The sequence below is a fragment of the Megascapheus bottae genome, chromosome 8 (genome assembly GCF_031878675.1).
Source record: "Megascapheus bottae isolate mThoBot1 chromosome 8, mThoBot2.hap1, whole genome shotgun sequence".
In the NCBI taxonomy this organism is placed as follows: Eukaryota; Metazoa; Chordata; class Mammalia; order Rodentia; family Geomyidae; genus Megascapheus; species Megascapheus bottae.
The window spans coordinates 15,234,157-15,257,279 of NC_143516.1; the positions used below are offsets into that span (position 1 = coordinate 15,234,157).

Consider the following 23,123-nt stretch of genomic DNA (forward strand, 5'->3'; position numbering starts at 1 on the left):
GCTGAGCATCAGTGCAATCCTTGCTACTAAGGAAACCAAGATCTGAGGCTCGTGGTTCAAAATCAGCCTGGGCGAGAAGGTCTATGTGGCTCTCATCTCCAATTAACCAGCAAAAAATCTGGAAGTGAAGCGGTGGTTCAAGTGGTACATTGCTAGACTTGAGTGATAAAAGTAAGTCACAGTACTCAGGCCCAAAGTTCAAGTCTTCTCCCCGCCCCCGCCCCCATAGATGCAGATATATTCAAATCAAAAGGACACAGATTCCATTTTACCCCAAGCATAGTAGCTAATACCAAGAAAACAGCAATCAACGCTGGCAGGAGGGGTGGGGGAGGAACTTGTTGTTGGTAGGAGTGTGAAGTACAGACACTATGGAAGCCAGTATGGAGGTTCCTCAGCACGCTGAAGACAGAACTACCAAAGGCTCTGTGACAGTACTTCTGGGCTCAGAGCTGAGGGAATGGAAATGGTCCTTCTGTGGACACTGCACACGCATGCTTACAGCAGCGCTATCAGCAGTCACAACTATGGAACCAGTCTCAGTGCTCATCAGCACACCTGCAATCCCCGCCACTTAGGGGGTGGGCAAGGATTGTGGGGAGGACATCTGTCTAGTAAAGAAAATTGGGAGACCTGATCACAAAATATAATCTGGGCATGGGCACACATCTGTAATACCAGCTACGTAGAAAGTATAGGTAGGAGGGCAGTGGTTACTAGTCCCTGGCAAAATGTGATGCTCTTACCTGAAAAAAGAAATCAAATAATAAAAGCTAGGAAACATGGCTCAAATGATAAAGCCCTGATTTCAATCCCGTTTTGTCGTCACCCTTGCCCCTTCCCAAATGAACTGTGTAACTTGCTGGCAAGGAAGGGAGGGGAACCTGGAGGAGAGCCAAGGAATGGGTGAAGATTATGAGAAAAAGAAATGTACTCAGCCAGGCACTAATGGCTCACAGTTATAATCTAGCTATTCAGAAAGCTGACATATGAGGATCATGGTTCAAAACTAGGATAGGCAGGAAAGTCTGTGAGACTCTTACCTCCATTAACCACCAGAAAACTGGAAGTGATGCTGTGGCTCAAGAGGTAGAGTGGGGCCAGGAGTTTGGCCTAGTGGTAAGAGTGCTTGCCTAGCATACACGAAGACTCAGATTCAATTCCTTTGTGCCATATACCTTAAAAAAATAAGCTAGAAGTGGTGCTGTGGCTCAAGTGGTAGAATAGTAGCCTTGAGAAAGCCCAAAGACAATGCTCAGGCTCTCAGTTCAAGGCCAGGCCTGGCGAAAAAAAGAAAAAGAAAAAAATGACTTACGTCTAGGACTTTTAAAAAAGGGTAGAAGCAGTTGGGGGAGGGGAGGCAAAAGGAGGTCAAGGGTGGCAAACATGACTGAACAAGGTTGAAGCATTTTACATGTACATATGAAAAAATAATGAAATCTGTTAAAATAGTTTAAGAGGGAGGATTGATAATAGCAAAAGGAATGATTAATTACATATATATAAATATCACAACAAAAAAAACACCCTTGTACAATTAATATATGCTTTTTTTTTCTTTGCCTGTCCTGGGGCTTAAACTCAGGACTTGAGCACTGTCCTTGGGCTTTCCCCCTTGAGCCACAGTGCCACTTCTGCTTTTTTTTTTTTTTAAGAAGAAAACTGAATGAAGCCATAGGGTGAGGACCTCAGTAAGAGTGGTCTCCTTATGTGGGGGCCATAGCAGTATCTCCAGATCTCCTGATTTGAGAAAGGGTCTCACTATGTGCACAGCCCAGGAAGCCCTCCAACTTGTGATCTGCTGCCTCAGCCTCAAGTAGCTGGGATTGCGAGCTGGTGCTACCATGCCCAGATCTTTTAATATTCTTTGTTATTGAGTATTCCGGACAGACTCTGACAGTTAGTCCTGGCCCACGTCAGGCCTTAGAATCTGACTCTTCACTATTCATTTCCTAATCTATCATTTTTAGCTAGCTAATCTACTGGAGAACACAAACGGATATTACTGAAAATAAGACATTCCTAGCAAGATACTGACACTGATGACACACAATGATTCATTAATTTTTGACCTCGCTGCGCTTTTAAATGTGTAACTGCAGATCTGTCAGATATAATGAATAATTTCTTTTTCATAATGTAATGTTACTTTTTTCCTACAAGAAAATTAAAAGAAAGCATCATCTTATCTTACCAGTTAAGATGAAATTTTAAAAAGCTGTGTTCTGCAAAAATAAGGGACAAACACATTAATGGCTGAAAATATTAACTCAACAAAATTCTATTTTATTAAAATAGTTTATTGCAATAGGTATTCATTGTACTCAAAATCAATACAAAGTAAGTTATTAAATTATTTCCATAAAACTATGTAATCAATAATAGCCATGCACAGTGTCAACACAACTTTACCCTATAAGTCAGTATATCATTCTCTAAGGCAGGCCTTAGAAAATACCACAGAGAAATAGCAAAAGAAAAAGGAGCTGATTGCAATGGTTAAAGTTCACTGATTTTCATAAGAAGAAAAGTCCTCCATCCAAGTATATTTGAGACAAGCCATTTATTCCTCTGAAGGATAACTGGAGAAAAGTCTGATTTACTTTCGTTAACTGCAGAATCCACTCAACTTTACGACTAAAACCTAGACCTCTTTCCCAAACATATTTTTTTTTGTAAAAAAAAATCTGATGAACGTCAAAGTATATCACATTTCATCTGATAAATATATATGTATAAAAGTATCTACATTTCTTTTTTGTCAGTTTGGATTGACTATCCATGGTATAACAAACTATGGATTCCATTATTTGCACTACCTGTACAGATAGTCGCAAAAACGGGTTTATTGATGGATTTAAAAAATATATTAAGATGCTAAATAAATCTACTTCATTATGCAATGAAGACTTTGATTAAGAATATAATTTTATTAGGCATTTTGGTAACAAATGGGTTACTCTAGGTATAGTTGATTCATTCTATTTATTTATTTTTTTAGCATGAATGGATCCCACTGTAGTTTTTCTTGAAAGAAAAAATAAATCACTTCTCTAGTTGCTGAGGGGTACTGAAAGCTTCATATACATTAGCTGCAAAGTCTTTCACTTGTTCCATCATCAACAGGTCCTAGCAAAGAAGACAGTATAACATGATGTTATACAAATTGTAGGACTTTGAACTCATTTCAAACAAGCTATGAATTTGCTTGTGATTCTGTGGTATTCAAGGGCAAGAAGGAAGCCATTTATGGAAAGGTTGTTGAGATTCTTATGATAGAGATATGATTAGAAAAAGAATCCAAAATAATCATTGTATAGGTTTTTGTGTAGGTTAGGTATTAGAAAAGTTTCTACTGAATGATGGCAATACAAAAGTCGTAAGGCTACAGTTACTGTTGATGACATACATAAAACACAATTTTGTATTTTAACACAATTTGTATATGTAGCGTGTGTATATTTTCTATATACATAAATATATGGACAAATCACACATATAATTTAGAGCAAAGACTCACTCTTAACTTCTCCCAAGGGATTTGGGAATGTAAAACTAAGAAAAAGTTACCAGTGTACTCATTAAAATTAGCTTAATTCAATGCATTCCCCCAAAAGATGAAGCTATAAATGCCTAGTGAGAAAAGTAAATAGTTCATTGCTTATGCAGCTTTTAGTGACAGATTACTGTGACACATCATAGTTATATTTTATTAATTACTATAATGCTATTTTTCCTTAGAAAATTTTGTTTTCTTTGGTTCCTATGAGGCACTGAATATTTTCTTTTTTCTTTCTTTTTTCTTTTTTGGGGGCCATTGTGCTTGAACTTGGCCTGAGCACTGTCCCTGGGCTCTTCAGCCCAAAGCTACTGCCCTACTCTTGAGCTAAGCCCCACTCTCCATTTTCTAGAGATTAACTGGAGATAAGAGTCTCAGGTCCTTTTGTGCCTGGGCTGGCTTTGAACATTGATCCTCAGATCTCAGCTTCCTAAGTACCTACGATTACAGGCATAAGCCTATGTGCCCAGTACACTTAATGTTTTCTACAGTATATGGTAACACTACATAAATTCAACTGATCCTTCTATGTATCTGGACTAAACTGCAGTATAACGTATTATATACTATCAAATATTATTACTCCCATAGGTGTTCTGCCATACATTACAATTTCAGATTTTTGTTCTTATAAGACAACAGAGAATGTAGTTTTATGTTAGAAAAGATGACTGTATCATGAACACAATTTGTTTTACAATAATACCCCCAAGCTTTCTTCTTACCTGAACAAAATGACTAGGCGTTTCACTGCAAACAGAATAGATCTGTCCATTTACTATGGGAATTATCTTAGCTAAGGGCAGGCTGACACTGGAGAGACTGAAAAAAATTAGTACAGCAATTACTATTTGAAATTCCCTTATAAACATTTTAACTTTTTTTTGCATGTACCAATCCTAGGGCTCGAACTCAGGGGCTGGTTGTGGACCCTGTGCTGTTCTGCTCTAGACTAGCACTCTACAACTTGACCTACAGGCCCATTTTTTTGGTAGTTAGTTGGAGAGAAGAGTTTCATACACTTTCTTGCCTGGAGCTGGCTTTGAAACATGATCCTGGTGAGCCTCCTGAGTAGCTAGGATTACAGATGTGAGCCACTTGTGCCAGCTTCACTTTAACTTCTTAATTATACAAGTGATATTGCCATCGAAGGAAAATTATAGAAATACATTAAAAAATTCTAATATAATTGTCCCACCCAGAAATGACAATTAAAATTGACTTAATAGATGAGTTCTTGTATTCATGATTTTGTGTTCTATTTTTTAACTTAAAACCCTAACCTCCTGAATATATTTATTGTTTTTGCTTTTTTATGTGTGAGCACTTTTCCATCTTCTTTGAAATTCTTGAAAAACGATTATATAAAGCCAGGCACTAGTGGCTCATGTTTGTAATCATAGCTACTCAAGTGGATGAGATCCAGGGATCAAGGTTTAAAGGAAAGTCCACGAAACTTTGATCTCCAATTAACCACCAAAAGCCGGAAATGGAACTGGGGCTCAAGTGGTAGAATGCTTGCTGGCCTTCAGCAAAAAGAGCTTGGGACAGCACTCAGGCCTTGAGTTGAAGCCCCAGGAATGGTACATACACAGTCTCCGCCCCCGCTTTCCAAAACAGGCATCATTTAAAAGATAGCATGAATTTCACTTAGAAAATTAAGATTCAATAATTAGCTTACTACAACAGTAGAAACATTCAACAAGTTGTCTATTTGCAAGATAAATGTAGGAAAAAAAGGCTTTCCTGAATTTGTTCTCCAAAACCTTTTTTTCTTAGCCTTATTAGATGAATGATGTTGAATAAATATATTAATAATGACCACATTGTTTATGAATTTAATGGAAATCATTTTGGTGTGCTAACCATGAGTATATTTGTATTTGATTTCAAATATTCTTTCTTTCTTTTTTTTTTTTTGGTGGTGTTGGCAGTGGTGGTCCTGAGGTTTATGTGTTGAAAACTCAAATTTATTATCTAAGACATTTGTCTATGGAACATTTTTCTGTGTCACCTTACCTATTCATGGAGTTGCCATACTGGAGCTCCTGTTCTGTAGGTCGAAAGAACTCAGCCATGTTGTCCAGAAGTCTGCTGAAACCTCTGTTTAAACAGGTGCTCAAAACCGTACTAAAATCTGGGCTGCATAAAATAAGTATGAGGAAAAAATTCAATTCCGTCGTTGAGAACTACATTTCTAGTTACAATCTAGTTTTTACCAGCTGAAATACTGCAAAGGTTTATGGAGGAGTTAAGTTTTAAGTTATAAATAAAATTCAATTATTAATTAGTGTAACATGATGAGGACATTCACCCACATCCCTAGACTTTCTTGAGTTAATCAGCATTTTGTACAATAGGTTTTTAACAATGTCAATACTAATATTACTTTTTGAGGGGAACCTTTTGAATCCTCATACAATGACCAATTATTTCTTTGCTTTACATTCTCTATTGAGGCTCAATTATTGCTTCAGATTCCAGAGCAACTGGGATTCCAGGTCTGGGGCACCATAGATGGCTCTCATTTCTCTGTGGTAGATACCTAGGAGTGGATTCTCTAGATCACCCAGTAAATTTAAGTCTTCCTTCCATTTCATTCTTCTTTTTTGTTCCACTTATCCCCTTCCTCTTTCCCTTTCTCCTCTACAACTTCCTCCTTCCCCTCTTCCCTTCCTTTTCCCCTCCTTCTCTCTTGGTGCATGTGAGCGTGCGTGTGCGTGCGTGCGTGTGTGTGTGTGCGCGCATGTGTGTGTGCATGTATGTGTGCTTGCGCTGGTATTGAGGGTTTAACTCAAGTCCTTGTATTTGCTCATCTTTTTCACTTATGGCCTGGCATTCTATCATAGTGCTAGTTATTTGGAGATGAACTGAAGTTAGAATCTCTTGGATTCTTCTTCGTAGGCTAGCTCTGAATCACAATCCTCAGATCTCAGCCTCCTATATAGGTAGGATTATAGGCATCAGCTATTGGTACCTAGCTTTCTCTTTTCTTTTTTTCCCCTCTCTCTCTCTTTTTGATACTAGAAGCTGAACTCTTTACAAATACTCTACCACTTGAGCTCAACTCCCAGCCCCCTTTGTTTTGTGTTTTGCTTTCGATACAGGGTCTCATTCATTTTGTATAGGACAGTAGAGTACTACACTTGGAGTGATCCTCAGATCTCAGCCTCTTGAGTAGCTAGGATTAGAGCATGAGCCATCAGCAGCTGGTTGGTAGTGGGGCTTGCACTCTGGGTCTGGGTGCTGTCCCTGAGCTCTTCAGCTCAAGGTTAGTGTTCTACCTGTTGAGACACAGTACTATTTCCGGTTTTCTGGTGGTTAATTGGAGTCTCATGGACTTTTCATGCCTGGGCTGGCTTTAAACTGTGATCCTCAGATCTCAGCCTGCTAAGCAGCTAGGATTACAGGTGTGAGCCACTGGCTCTCGGCTCAAATTCTTTTTTAAGAAAGAAAATTAAAAATTATTTTAAAGTAGTTTCACAAAGAGGTTTCAATTCAACATGTCATGTCAGTCTATCAAATTTTAAAAACTGGCTCCCTTTTCCCATTTCTATTTCTCTAAAGTCAATTTATCATAAAGAAGTGGGAGTGGTCTTTTATAACTATTACTTTGCTTAAACTCTAATAGCTTCCTATAAATCTCAGAATTAAAAATATACATACAAGGCTTACATGTGATGAATTACATAGCTTTACACATGGTATAAGAAAAATGCTGAAACACACACACACACACACAAACACACAGACACACGCGCGCGCATATGGTTTCTAATACTAAGTAATGCTAACAGGGAAGAATCAAGCAATCACAAATATCACACAAATAAGTGTCTTATCATAAGTTCCAATATACATTAAGCCCTGCCTATTATCTCGACTTTCATTTCCCCGTCAGTGTGCTCAGCACTGGCCTCCTTGTTGTTCCTTGAAAAAGCCAAGCATTAGCTTCTGTGCACCTGTTCTTCCAACTGCACTCTTCTCTGACCACAAAGCTTACATCCGCAGGGGATTTCTATCTGCTCCCAGGGAGATCCTCAGAGAACCTTTCCAGGACTAACCTATCACAAACAGCATGCCTGCTCACTGTCTATCCTGGTAACATGCTCGTTTCATCAATGAAGGCATACTCAACAATATATAGTAAGTGTATTCATTTTTTAATTTTATCTCTCTGTAGAAATGCCAGAAAGGATGACACCTAAAGCAACATCAAATATAATAGACCTAAGATGGTCAGGAAATATTTGAATAACTTGAGATAAATGAATAAATATGTATATATATTAATCCTAATGTTGAGATATAGAAATCATATTCTATACTAGATCAATTTTTTTTTGCAGAGTTGGTTGTTAAACATTTACTAGTTATAGCCGGTATGCCACAATTTCCCCTGATATAGGACTAGGGGAATAATACATTTGGGAATAATTAGCATAAAGATTGCAGCTAAAGCAACAACAATTGCAGTTGCTGAATAAGAACAAATCCCTGAGAAACATTAAAGTTTAATGGAAAGACAGTTACCAGAACCTAAGAACTGGAGAGAAAATAAAATATTATACTGTCACATATGTGACAAAACAATTTCAAGAGAGGCTGTATCAGTAGTGTCAAATACCAGAAAGAAGTTGAGTAAGAGGAATATTTCATATTCCCTGTATTTGGCAAGAGGTCAACACTGGTCTTTTCTAGATCCTCATGGAATGATCTGCTGAAAATCTGAATGGAAAACAAAGAATCAATGGCTACTGGGTAAAGACAAAGCACTGAAAAATTCTGACATAGGATTCAGTTAACAGTGCTATGAATAATTTATCCTAAGCATGGAATATCATTTCCTCAGAAAATAGAACTCGAGAAAATAAGGTATAAATTATCCTAAGGAGGCATCTTTGAGAATGAAATACATTAATTTCTTAGAAAAGTAAAGTTAACAAGATAAAACGCCAAGAAATATTTATTGGAAAGGATTTGGGTGGGGTCTAGTAGAAAGGGGTAGATGAATAAAAAGGAGAGGAGAGGGCGAAAGCAGCCAAGAATCTAATGTAGCTGGATAAGGTGGCTCACACCTGTAATCCTAGCTACTCAGGAGGCTGAGATGTGAGGATTGTGGTTCAAAGCTAGCCCAGGCACTAAAGAATGCAAGGTTTCATTTGTCATAATTAGTAGAAATCTTGGACTCTCCTAGCAAAGGTTTATAACAGGGCAAAACCTAGATACATAAGGCCATATAGGATGAAGCTAAATGAAAGGACCTCCAGGACATAAACACAAGAGCCATATAATGTGTGATTGTTGTTCTTAGTGTACTATGTTATCTCTCATCTCTTTTGCTATCCCTTGGTTATCTCATATTGTTACAGTATCTTACCTTGTTATCTGGTATATTGTATATATGTTTATTTGGTTATTTGAAATAGGATAGGGATGGGGGAAAACGAGATGAGGGGCAGGGGTGGGGGGAGGGAAATGGGAACAAAAACATGAGAAAGGTTATCACTGTTTGTGAAGTAATGCACCTTCCATCTGCCGAATATAATGTAACCCTTCTATTAATTACAATAAAATATATTTTAAAAAAGAACGTGAGGTTCTTAGCTCTAGTTAATCACTAGAAAACAGGAAGTTAGGCAATGGTTCAAGGAGTAGGGTGGTAGCCTTCAGCTGAAGAGCTCAGGAACAGCCCAGAGTTCAAGCTCCATGATCCCTCCCCCCCACACACACATCCAATGTATGTCCTACAAAATTAAGAAAAGTGAGGAAAGAGGTAGGTAGGAGAGGGATGGGTGAAAATGTTGAAAGGGGTGACATTAATTAAGATGTATTGCTTTCGTAAACTGCTCTGTTAAATGACAACTAAAAGATAATAAAAACAAATAAAAATAATTTTAGTAACATATATAGTTGGTAGGTCAGACACTATGGTATTTCTCAATGATAGCATTACCTTAAAAGTTTAAGTAGCTCAACCAAAGTTAAGCTGTCCTGAATCCAGGTCGTGAGGTCTTAAACACACAGTTTTTCAAATGTGCTTTCTCAGTTTTTAACTCTGCCTCTATTTTGGGTGCTTTAAACAGCAACAATTTAGAAAGGAAGTAAAATTTTTATCACTCAAAGATTTTAGGACTGGGTGGGATATTGCACACCTCTAATCTCAGTACTTAGGACTCTATGGCAAGAGGACTGTGAGTTCAAGACCAGTTAAGACTTGAGAGCAAGACCTTGCCTAAACACAACCCAAAGAGGTTTTAGTGTCTACTCTAAGCGGTTTAGGGTTAATGAGTCATTGCGAAGATACTGTCTAAACATGTGTGTGGATGTGTGTACAAGCATATATGTACTCTAGAGGGCTGACTAGAGCTGATTAGTGCTATCTCTTAGAAACAATTCTTCCTACCTCCCCAATTAGCCATTCAGTGGCTTCAATCTGGTAGCCACAGCATATATGGCTACAATTACAATTTTTGGTGTTTACCTTTTAATTTTTTTGTTTGTTTAGCAGAGCTGCTTGTTGACAACTTACTAGTATATGTGTGTGCATATATATATTTATGGTATATAAGAATTATTATAGGATGGTTTATCAAAAATAAATGCTACTATATTCTAACTCTTCAGCTGGTATATCAGGACCTTAAACAAAGTGGGTATCTTTAAAACAAACAAAAAAACTTCCCTCTAAGCAGGAAATCCTTACTGAAGGCATAGGAATAGACTTAAAATTTAATAATTTTAAAAATTGAATTGTCAAGAGTGTTAAAATTCAATTTTTTTTTTTTTTTTGCCAGTCCTGGGCTTGGGCTTGGGCTCAGGGCCTGAGCACTGTCCTTGGGTTTTCTCATGTCTAGAGCTCTATCACTTGAACCACACCACTTCTGGCTTTTTTCTATGTATGTGGTACCAAGGAATCGAACCCATGTCTTTATACATGCTAGGCAAGCACTCTACCACTAGGCCAAACTCCCAACCCAAAATTCAATTTTTAACACAACATTGGCTATCTATTCAAGAAACCCTCAAAAATGTTAAGGTCATATCAGGTACAAAGACATTTTCCTTTACATGCAGTCTACATACCTTTCCAACATGTCTCTAGTTTCATTGAGAAGTTTAATAGTGGTAATGTCTCTGGGAGAAAGACCACAGGCCTATAAAATGAGAATGCAACATTTCAGTGTCCATGTATCGTACAAGATCATGAAGAAACTGGTCACAGTCACAAACTCTAATATTCTGGAAGTTTCAAAGTATATGCTCTCTCAACAATCACAAAATGCCGAAGTCTGAAACCTATACAGAGTTGTAAGGTCTTTGTTTATTTGGACCTTCTTTGTAGAATTCTAACATACAGAGTCAAAGAAGAGGGTAGGTTTTAAGAATGCAGAGGTATAATATATATATATATATATTGTCACTATAGTAAGATTTTATCAGGATATATGGATGTTTTCCATCTCAGGCTGTATCTTTTCAGTCTGGGTTTCTGGTTATAATTAAGCTAAGTAGGTTTGGTGCATTATCCATCCTATCTTTCTTATCTTTGCCCACCTCTTTGAATCATTTTTCCTTTTAGTTCCACTGTCAAATTTTAAAATTTGTCACTGTTTCATAGTTCCAAGAAGTTTCTAATTTGGAGAAAGTTCACTGATGATATCTTTATGGTATTTTCTTGAGGTCCTATTTTGTATGTAAGTTTTCCCTGGTTTCCTTCATTGATTCTGTCCTCTTAGTTCCGTTCAGTCTCTCTCTTTCAAGTCACAGAACTGCTTTTAAATGGGTTGTGACTTTTTTCTACTTTTCTGGACCACTCATAAACACAGTGTCTTCCAGTACCCTAGGGGGTCATGTGTGGAGTGTGTGGGGCAGGGCGTATGTGCCACCAATGAGAACACCGCACCCTAGTTCCCTAGTTGACAGGGTCTCCAATCGGAAGTATTCTAGCTTCTGAGGCCTTGCTGATTAAGGAAGAACTATTCTCCCAACTTCAAAGAATGGGTTTAATTCAGTTTATAAATGGAAAAAGTACAAATTTTAAAATACACTACACAGCATTCAATCTCTGGCATTTTCACTGTTCTTCATCAGTAAATAATTCCTATAAAGGACACACCAAGATGATGCAATACCAGAGGTGATAACTGTTAGTTATAAAGTCTTCTTTGTTTCTCAATTAGATGACTCCAGCTTCCTTCAGGTCATTTTCCTACTGACCTTATTCATTTACTTATCTGTTTATTTGAACTCATCGGGGCTTAAGCACTCTCTCTGAGCTTTCTTCACTCAAGGCTAGCACTTACTACTTTGAGCCACAGCACCACACCAAGACATTGTTTATTATTATTATTATTATTATTATTATTATTATTATTATTTGTGGGTCATGGGGTTTGAACTCCGCCTGGACACTGTCCTTGAGCTCTTTAGCTCAAAGCTACCACCTACCTCTAAGCCTGGGTCTTGTCCCTGAGCTCTTCAGCTCAAGGCTACCACTCTACCCTTGAGCCAAGCCCCACTTCCCATTTTCGAGGGGTTAATTGGAGATAAGAGTCTCAGGTCCTTTTGTTCTGGGCTGGCTTTGAACCTTGATTCTCAGATCTCAGCCTTCTGAGTAGCTAGGATTACAGGCATAAGCCACCGCACCCCCAGCTTGACATTGTTTATTTTTTAATGTATGTTTGAATGTACTTTATATTTATAGCTACATATTGGAGCTCAGATTCCTTATCTTGACATACAAAACTCTTTACAATCTTGCCCTAGCACAGTATTGCTCTAGGCTCTGCTACTTGATCTCACACTCACAGCTCTAGCCACATCAAAGACGTCTCCTGAATTCCCCAAGTACAATGAATATAGATTCCTTGTTTTATATCCAGCCTACTGTTTGCCACATACTGTTACTCTGTAAGTATCTAACATTGTATATGATTTTTTTTCTTTGTCAGTCCTGGTGCTTGAACTTAAACCCTGGACACTGTCCTAGGCTTTCTCAAGGCTAACAATATACCACTTGAGTCACAGCACCACTTCCAGCTTTCTCTGTGTATGTGGTGCTGATGAATCGAACCCAGGGCTTCGTGCATGTCAGGCAAGCAATCTACCACTTAGGCCACAACACCTGGCCCTTCTATGTGATTTTTAAACTAGAAATCAGCCATGTTTTAGGTTCTAAATTAATATAGCCTTATTTAAATTACTGGAACAATAGTTTAAATAGAGAAATAGAGAACTGGCTTGATTCTATGGTGAGGAATCACACACCTGGACTGCTAGTGGAGTTTCTTCATCTGGCATCATGTAATGGCATAATAGAGATTTGGATCCATCCTTATTAATCCACGAAGATGATTTATGCTGTTCAACGAGAGTTCTGATTTCTTTTAGTTTTTGCTCCAAGTCCAAAAGGGACAAGGAATGTTTAAGAGAAACACTAGAAACATAAAAGACAATAGGAATACATTGATACTAGGTAGTGCATTTTAAACACATTCTTTTCTTTTTTTGTTTTTTCTCTTTCTGCCAATCCGAAGGCTTGAACTCAGGGCCTAGGGCGCTAGCTCCGAGCTTCTTAGTTCACAAGGCTAGCGCTCTAACACTTGAGCTACATTGCCCCTTCCAGCCTTTTCTGAGTAGTTTACTAAATATAATAGTTTATTGGAGAGAAGAGTTCCAAGGACTTTTCTGACCAGGCTGGCTTCAAACCACTGTCCTCATATCTCAGCATCCTAAATAGCTAGGATTACAGGTGTGAGCCACTGGCGCCAGGCTAGCACACTCTTTCTCAATAGTCTGTAATCTTGTTCTATCCCATCAAACCTCAAATTGCCGCCAAGACTAGAATGGAGAAACCAGATCCCAGTCACAGGTCATTATTACAAAGCCAAAGAAAAGCTCTGCTACAGATTACGTAAGAGAATTGTTACTGTAATTATAGATATTGCTAGATATGTGGGGAGTTAAAGTCTCAGCAGCAGAGTCTAAAGTAGATGGTTAATTTCATAATCTGCCGGGGCCTACCGGCAGCAAATTGGGGTTCCTGAAATAGGGGGCAGGGACTGGAAAAAATAGTTGAGAGACAAACACATGAGGTCCGGGAGGTCTGCAGCCCAGGTAAAAACTGCAGCCCCGTTTATTCTCAACTCAAGGCTTATATCCCTTCTTGAAACCAGGGAACTTCCAAGTGTTACATTCATATGGTAAATCTCAGGTTATTTAAACAGAATAAGGCCAGAAAACAATAAGACAATAAAGCAATTGTCTGATGCAAATCAAGGTACAGTTTGATTCCACTCTGGCTCCCAACAATAATCCAAATACTTCTGATTTGTTTAGAAATAAATGTACAACGAAATATTAAATCTTTCTGCCCAATATATAAAAAACAGGCTCTAGATAGCAGCAGTGAGGGCTGGCATCTGTATTATCACGAAGAATTTCACCATTCCCATGGTCAACTTCACCAGAACAATTCCATTTATTCTTTTATTCACCAGAATCAAGAAGTCAGAAAAATACCTTACCTTCCTAGAATCTTTTGCACAGCTTGTTTGATAACAGTGATCAGTTCTGTCAGGCCTATTAAAGGAGAAACAAGATAAGGAGCCCTGTTCCCTTGGACAAGTCCTCAATAATACAAGAACATGAATTAGGTACAGAGGCCACAAATTAGGACCTTACCATCTCCAAGGAGATGTTGGATACTTGATAAATACTGCTGCTGGACATCTGGGGGAGCAAGAGCTGTCTGTACAAAACAGAAGTAGAGTTAAGCCATTCAAGATGTCCACTATTAAAGAAGCAGTATGTTCAGTATAATTTGAGCTGAGATTTTCTCAGGCTCTGGGATGGCAGCAATAATATTCTTTAACGTAAAAAGTCTACTTCCAAAATACTTTAAAAAATCCTAGTGCTAAAAGTTTACAATCTCTTGACATATAAAGGTATGTGTATTATAAAATTCATTATAAAAATGAGCAAATACTCAAATTGAACTTCCCGAAAGAGCAACATGCATTTATGTCTACTCAACTTACAGAACCATTTTTGCCCACTGCTGCATTATCCAGGTAAATATATCCACCGATTATGTTTAACTGGACTCTCAAAAGAACAACCAGCATACAGGTACTGTACACAGCCACAACACTTCTTGTGAAACCTTTAGAGAGAAAAAAATAGCCCTTGTGTTGTTATTAAAATACTAGGAAAAAAAGGTGTGAAATCATGACATACCCCCATGGCTGTTATTTTTTACAATGTATTCGTAACTGTATCAAATATAAAATTGATCAGTTTAAAATATCTCATACTTAACATATGAGCATCCCCACTGTAACAAAATCAGAAAGCAAAACCAAACAAATACACATAACACATACCCCATCAGAAAATAAGGAAGGACTGAATTGAAGCCTCAGAGCTCTTGAGTTCAAAGGGACCATCTTAGAATTAAGAGAAGATCAGGGCTGAGCGTGGGAGAATCCTATCTTTCTATGTCAGGCAAAGGAGTAGAAGCTAGTCATGGACTAAGGAAGGTATAGAAAAAGAAAAGCAGGAAGAGTAGGCTTCCAGGCAGCAGAGCATTGGGTTATTCATGAAAGAGGGGAGATCTAGCAGGAAGGAAGCAGTTCCTACTGATAAGTAGATTTGTTTAGGTGGAGGGAGGAGAAAAAAAGCCAGGCTACAGTGTATCAAAGAGTGAGTGGGAGTGAAGGAATGAAGAAAGGGAATGAGGAAAGTTTTGGCCACAGAGCTTGAGAAAAAAGTGCAGTAACAGAAAGGGAATACAGGATTCTACAGAAGTTCCATTCATGGATGGGAAACAAATAGATGAGTGCTAGTCTGAGTTTTTGAGACATACAGAGATATACAGGCTCCAGGGAACCATTGCTTCAATTTTTTTTTTAAATCAGGAATGAAAGTTTGCATACAATAACAAGGTAAAGCTACTTTAAAAATGATATACACATTTCCTTCAACATATAAGGGTCAGAGACTGAGAACAAGGCCATCCATGAATGGAACAAAACTGAGTTCAAGGTCCTGAGTTTAAGCCCCAATACCAGCAGGAGAAAAATTATCTATATCTATTTATCTATCTACACATACATATAATGTTAAAAGTATCAGAACTATCATAAGAACAACAATACCACTACCACTGACTATTTTCTGTGACTGGATATTTATCTACTCATTTGATGAGTGTTATTGAATCCTGACAACTTCACAAGACAGGTAAAGAGTCACTCATATGGTATAATACAAAAAACTTCCCTTAGAAACAGTTCAAGGATGTGCTGTCACACAGAATATGTAGGCTTACTTATTATCTTTAGATCCTCCCATATTTCTAGCTTGTTTGAAGGCCTAAAGGGAAAGAGAGTCAGAAATATAATAAGGGTTAGGGGAGGACAGAGTGATGCTAGCACACACAGACAACCCCCCCACCCCCCCTCGGCTCATGGGAGTGCTTCCTAGAGTGAGATGCTGATGTGAGTTTCCGGTTCATGCTAGATTTAGATTTTATTTTTGGTGAATTATATGCCTTGTCTGTTTAGAATGCTCATGAATAATATTTATTACAGTACAATTTAAGACGGGTAATATTTAACAGAAGCTGGGTTAGGAATACATTGCATAAGCTCTCAATGCTAAGATTTCTTAATTTGGTAAAAATAATAGGAAACCTTTTTTTTTTTTTTGGTGGGTCATGAGGCTTGGACTCTAGGCCTGGACACTATCCCTGAGCTCTTTAGCTCAAGGCTACCGCCCTACCCTTGAGCCACAACATCACTTTATTTTTCTAGTGATTAATTGGAGATAAGAGCCTCAGGGTCGGTCTTTAGTGCCCAGTCTTTAGTACCCGGGCTGGCTTTGAACCTCGATCCTCAGATCTCAGCCTCCTGAGTAGCTAGGATTACAGGTGTGAGCCACTGTGCTGTAGGAAATCTATTTTTCTGACAAACAATACATGAATATTTTATTGCCTTAAAAGATATGTGTAATGAAAGAGCCTAAATAATGAAAAAAATGAAATGGATTTAGTGAAACACTCATCTATTTTTTTAAATTGAGCCCATGTATCACAAGCTTTTCTTATGAAGAAAAATAAGGAAATGAAGACTTTTGAAAAACACTTTACTTTAGAAACTATATAAGGGCAGTCCAAAACTGAAAAACGCTGTAATTTGCATTTACTTGTTTTTTAGCAGAGCTGTAAGGCTTTCTGAGTTAAGCTGTTGCATTAAGGCCTCTCTCAGTGTCGGGAGCATGGACAGTACTGTAACACAAATAGAAAACATAAACATCACAAGTGATTAGCCTGCTGGTGAGACTGTTTATTTTTTTGCCAGTCCTGGGGCTTGAACTCAGGGCCCAGCACTGTCCTTGAGCTTTCTCAAGGCTAGCACTCTACCACTTGAGCCACTGCACCACTTCCTGCTTTTTGTGTATGTGGTCGCAAGGAATCAAACCTATGACTCTGTGCATGCTTGGCAAGCACTCTATCACTAAGCCACACTCCTGGCCCTGGGATTATCTCCAATAACCAACCCCCAAAAAGCCAGAAGTAGAGTGCTAGCCTTGAGCATAAAACATTCAGGGATAGCACCCAGGCCCTGTGTTCAAGCCCCAGGACTGCCCCCAAAACAAAAAACAAACAAACATGCCCCCAAAATGTAGAATAACTATTTTAACATGACATACTAAAGTAATATGTTTCAGTTAATGCAAACATATACTAGATATATCACTTTTTTGTCTTTTCCTCTAATTTTAGTCCAGGAAACAAGAATTAATACAAGTCAACAGACAACTTTGTATAGGAGTAAATATTTCTCTTTGCCTTACCTGTCATATTGCAAGTCCTCTGGTTACTTTCAAAATGATACTGTCGTCGAGCTTGAGCAATATATTCTGCAGCCTCTCTTTCTTGTATTTCTCTAATTTTCTTCTGTCCATATTTCCCCAGGATATATACTCCTAAAATCATTCAAAAAATAGGGTAGCATATTAATTAAGGTATTAAAAATCCCTACAGGGCCTGGAGCATGGCCTACTGGGAGAGTGTTCTCCTAGCATGCACAAAGCCCTGAGTTTTATTCCTAGGTACCACATACACAGAAAAAGCCAGAAGTGGTGGTGTGACTCAAGTGGCAGAGCGCCTTGAGCAAAAAGTATTTAAGGACAGTGCCCAGGCCCTGAGTTCAAAATCCAGGACTGGAAAATAAATAAAAATCCCAACAATATCTTATCTAGTTTATCCAATTATAAGGCTTTATCTCAAGGAGAAACTAAAAATTATAGAAACTATATTGAAGAACAGTATTAAGACAACTAAAGAGAAAGATAAGCATTCTCACAGTTAAGAGGATATGAAGGAGACACAAGAATCTAGGCCGAGGGAATCAAGTGTAGAAAGTCTAGCAGTGCCTTTTATAGTAAACTGGAAATAGTGTAAACATGTAGCAATATGGAATTTTTAAAATAAATTATGATATAGCCACAGGATGAGACCTTATGTACCTCTTAAAAACCACATTTGTTAAATAGTTAATGATTCAAGGAAATGTTAGATGATAAAGTAAGATCCCAGAAGGTATTTTTTCTTTTCTTTTCTTTTTGATAGTGGTAGTGGAATTGGGGGTTTGAACTCAGGGCCCTGTGATTTGCTAGACACACAGCCAAGTCTCTTTTGGTTTCTTAGGTTACTTTTCCAATACTCTTTAGTTTAGCTAAAATTATAGGTATGAGCCACCGGTGCCCAGCTAAGGTAAAAATATTTAAGAGGACTAAAGAAAGGTAATTTGTCTGGTAGATATCTGTGTATTAGAAAAATCTCTGAGAAAAAGGAAAGAGAAAGAAATTTAGACCATTTAATAATAACTTATTTGTGAATGAGAAGAGACTACTATACCACTTTAGTATAAAAGCATGGATGGTACTGGGCTATAAATTAGCACATTTAAGCAACAGTGTGATACAAATCTGTACATTTTGGTCTATGCCTAGTAGGGGAATAGTGTTGTCCTATCTGGAAACACTCAGGTGGTTAGTAACAGATGAAGACATACTGTAAAGATTAAAGTATGTCAAGTAATCTGTATCTCTGATCAACACCAACAAATACCAGAAATGGATTTTCACAGACGACACTCATGGTGTTACAGGTCTTCCCTCCAGTGAACAAACTGTGCTAAACATTTGCAAAGGTAAAAACAAAACTTAAGCCTAATTCTTCACGGTGAGTAAAAAACATGAAAACATTTCTTTGTGGAAGTACCATCCAGAAATCACTGTCTTCTCAGGATCTCACTTTTCCCAACTTGCCAGGGATCAAGAAATCTGGTCTAGCCTAGAGAACATTTGGATTACACTAGATCACATGGGCATGGGCATGTTTCACAGATTAGACTGAAGTTCAGCTCTGCTTACTTCAAAGGCTAATGTGAAAAAGCATTCATATATTTTTTTTAAAAGTTAATGGCAGCTGTGAATGATATTCTTGAAGGCATTTAAAAGATGGTAGCCTGCAACAGTAATTATCAAGAAGTTGAGGCCCTCTATAATTTCTTTATAAAATAAGAGATAAATGGAAGACATAAAATTTACTTGAGAGCTTTAATTTGTTTCTCAGACTATTAGGAAGGATAAAGCACTGAGCTGAAAAAGGCCATGCAGCGGGCACTGCCTCTGTCTATACAGTGGGATGCTTGTAACTAGAGAGGAAATGTATTTATCTTCATGATTAACAGTAACGTCCTTCGGCTTTGATCCAAGCCCAAGATAATTTCAAGAAATAAAGGTACAAAGGAATGACTGTGTTCCAGGAAATCTCACTAAAGCTCCACAAAGACTGAATGTACCCACTGTGGGAAACTGTGGGCTTGACTCTAGAGGGGACAATCTTTCTGTGCTTCTACTCCTCATTGTGAATCCTTGATTATTTGAGCATATTATGCTTCTGTGGCTACATGAAATTTGGTATTCTATGATATGTGTTCATTCATTTTTTAACAAGTACAGTGACTTAGAGAAAAACAAAATGCTGGTATTCAAGACATTAGACTAGCTAAACATTTTATTAATATTTAGTAATATTCATATGGTCTTGAATATGTGAACCCAGCAAGTGTTTCAGAATGGGGTTCAGCTTAACCTGGGAACCTAAGGATTCTCATTCAAGTGAAATTAACGAGATGGCCAACAGGCTCTATAGCTAAGATTCTGTTGCTTTTTCCTTCAGTAAAAGTTTCATGCATGGTTTTGTCATAGCAACAAAGGAAGACAGAGTTCAATGAACTTATAGGAGAGGCTTGGTTTCATTATATCTTGGCAGCAAAGCTGTAGGGGAGTAAGTATTCCTCACTTATCTCCAACTGCCTGTGGCCCATAATATCGACCATAAAAAACCATCAGGAACTGTGCCTGGCCTAAATAACTGGTTTGGGTTTGTTCATCACAAGTGAGGAGGGGGCATCTCTTTATACTACAAAGCAAAAATACAGCCCAGATTGTTTTAATTACTATTGATGAGACTGATGAATTACTTTAAAATAACTGTTCTGTAAAAGCATTTTCCAAAAGTGAAATAAAGTATGATTGGTGCTGCTACTATGTTTATACACAAATGTATTATAATCATGCGTAAGAAACAAAAATTCATATCAGGCTTTCACTGGCACTTTTCCTATAATTAATCCTAAATAAACAGACCATAAAGCCACAAAATCAACAGAATGAAGAAACTGACAAACTTTGTCAGCCAATTTCTGATATAACTGGTTCCAAATGATTTGCTTAGATCATTCTTGCCCAATGGACTAATAAAAGCTATGTGCTAAGTGACTATTGTCTTGTTACTTTGTGAAATCACTGAAATGACACCCTCTGTAGTAAATTTGGTAGTTGGCTATGTGTATTTTTCTAGGGGAAAGGTTTCAACTGATTCTCAACAAATCGGATAAAAACATTTTAGAAACTACGGTATTTTTTGTAAGTGTAGTACAGTATAGCATAACACAAGCTAACAAAGAAAAGAAATGGCTCTGGCTTAAATTATGCCCTCTCCCCCAAATTCATATGTTTGAGCCTCAGTACCTTGAAAGTAACCTTGTCCGGAGTGAAGGAGAGAAGCAACCAAATTATTAAATGAAGTGACTAGAGCTAAGTTACTAAATCAGCATGACTAGTGTTTTTTATAAAAGGGCACTGAAGATGACTACAAAGGAATTACCTAAAATGAACACAGCCTGCTGGCACCTTGAACTACTTTCAAAACTGTTCTATGCACTGGAAGGGGTATGTCTGCCTTTAAAAATTGATAGAGAAAATTTCCTTTCCTTCAGTAGCAGTAAAAATATTTTATGTCTCCTATCACACATATATTGCTAGCATTAAAAATGAAATACATTCTGTGGTATTAGCAGATAACAGAGCCTGAAACATCAGGGAATACATCTGATCTATGAAGAATTTGTTCAAAGTACACCAGGTGTACTTGGTATGGAAATACCAAAATGAAATCCCCCTATACTTTAAGTATAAACTCAAAATAAGATAAAAATAACTCAACAAAGGAATCAAGCTGAAGAAAAGGACTTCTTAAAAGTAATGCTTATTGTCAATTTGTGCTAGACCTCAGAGAGCGATACACAGAATGAAATTATGGTTGTATCACAAATACTATCTCAGCCAAGCTCCAGTGGCTCACACTGGTAATCCTACCTATTCAGGAGGCTGAGATGGCAGTTCAAAGCCAGCCCAGGCACAAAAGTCCTTGAGGCTCTTATCTCCAATCAACCACCCACTCCCACACTCCTCCCAGAAGTGGAGCTGAGACTTAATGTGATAGAGAACTGGCCTTGAACACAAAGCAGCTTAGGAAAAGCACCCAGATATTGAGCCCATGAATGATTTAAATATATATATATATATATATATGAGATCTCATATTTTCACACTTTCAAGGAACATCTAATACCAAACTGTTAATACTAATACTAATGTAATTAATTTTTAATTATTTGGAGGTAATAGAATATTGTCTAATGGAGAAAAGAAACCAAGTTCTTTAGAAAACTTCAGTTCTTTCTCTTTTATTCTTCTCGTCCCCCTGCCCCCACCCATATGAGTATCATTGCTGAAGCTTGAATTTGGGCCTCCATTTCTCTCCCTCTTTTTTTTTTTTCACTCAAGGCAGTTACTCTATGAGTTGAATCACACCTCTGTTTCAGGCTTTATACTAGTTAGTTGGAGATAAATGGACTCAAGGACTTTTCTGCTTGGGGATGGCTTCACACTTTCAGCCTCCAGAGAAGCTAGGCTTACAGGAGTGAGCCACCTCACCCAGCAAGATCTGTATTATTTCAATACTGGAGTTGAACTTAGAGCACTGCTCTTTTTAGGCAGACATCCTACCAGTTGAGCCACATGTCAAGTCCTTTGTTCTTGGTTTTGAAGTATTACAGTAGCCAAAGTATTTATTAAGATATAAGGATATTTCCTTAAAGTTTAAAGCAATCCCCCCAAATTCCTAGGCTTTGTCTATTAGTCTAAAAGGTTTTTCTATTCTCACCTTTGAAAAGATTATAAAGACAATTTGTTTCTGTAGAGCTCAGGGCCTCACTAATCTAGGCACCAGCTACACTCCCAATATACAGATTTTTTTTAAATCTTATCTGTTTCTAGGTCTCTAATCAGCTAGTGACCTCATTCACAGCCACTCTCCCAACCCTGCCAGTCCTGTGAAGACTACAAGACGTTGCTGTCTGAATTTGTATTCTAAAATGACCCAGCCACAATGAGCACATGGCTTTACGTTTCTTTCCGTCCTTTATAATTTCTTTCCGTCCTTTTGTGCAAAGTACTTCAAACTGGCAAGATACCCTGCACAAACAGCACCCAAAGCGCAGCAGGCTTTAGCTAACTCTTCTAGCAATATTATGAAATCCGTGTGAAGGGTGAAACCCGAACAAACGCCTAGCAGTGCCAAAAAGAAAACAATAATAATCCCATAGGGGAGCAAGAGAAGAGAATGAGAAAGTATGCGCCCCTAAAAGAACAGAACCTTGACACATAACCTGGGGGGGTCCTCAGGTGGGAAAAGAGGTGAGCGTGGGGGGGGGGTGGATAGGGAGTGGTAAAAGCAGAGAGAGGGGTAATGGGCGCAGAGACTGAAGGGTGCTGGAAAGCAACTGGGAAGTTCGCCACCCGGCTCCTCCCGGGCCAACGGAGAGAACCCCTAGGACCTGGGCTCCCGAGGTGGGGGGGCCCAGCGCCTCGCTGTCTTGGGAACGAGGTCACCTCCCTGCCACCCCGGTCCCCCAAGGCCCCTTTCCTGCCGGGACGCGCGCTGCCACGCACCTCCGAGGACCGTGCCCACGAAGATGCATTTCTTCTTGTGACGTTTCAGGAAATTCCACGTCGATCTCAGCATCTCTGCGGTGCCGTGGGGTGGCGGGCCCGCGGGGAGGCGGGCGGGGCGGTGAGGGGACCTCGGGGGGCGGGGGGGCTGAGGGGCCGGTCCGTCCGCAGGCCGAGGCGTCCTCGTCAC

At 38.5% G+C, this 23,123-nt stretch overlaps 1 protein-coding gene across 1 annotated transcript; it reads right to left on the reverse strand.

Annotated features, from left to right (window-relative positions):
• Window positions 1-2,279: 2,279 nt before the first annotated feature.
• On the reverse strand, window positions 2,280-23,089 carry Pex3 (peroxisomal biogenesis factor 3). Its single transcript, XM_090338016.1, has 12 exons — window positions 22,934-23,089; window positions 17,420-17,551; window positions 16,769-16,850; window positions 15,894-15,937; window positions 14,602-14,726; window positions 14,246-14,312; window positions 14,089-14,143; window positions 12,830-12,998; window positions 10,646-10,716; window positions 5,579-5,701; window positions 4,285-4,381; window positions 2,280-3,129 (listed from the first exon to the last, which is right to left on the reverse strand). The coding sequence occupies exons 1-12, from the start codon at window positions 23,004-23,006 to the stop codon at window positions 3,046-3,048; spliced, it is 1,122 nt and encodes a 373-aa protein (XP_090194142.1). The 5' UTR covers window positions 23,007-23,089; the 3' UTR covers window positions 2,280-3,045.
• Between the last annotated feature and the right edge of the window lie 34 nt (window positions 23,090-23,123).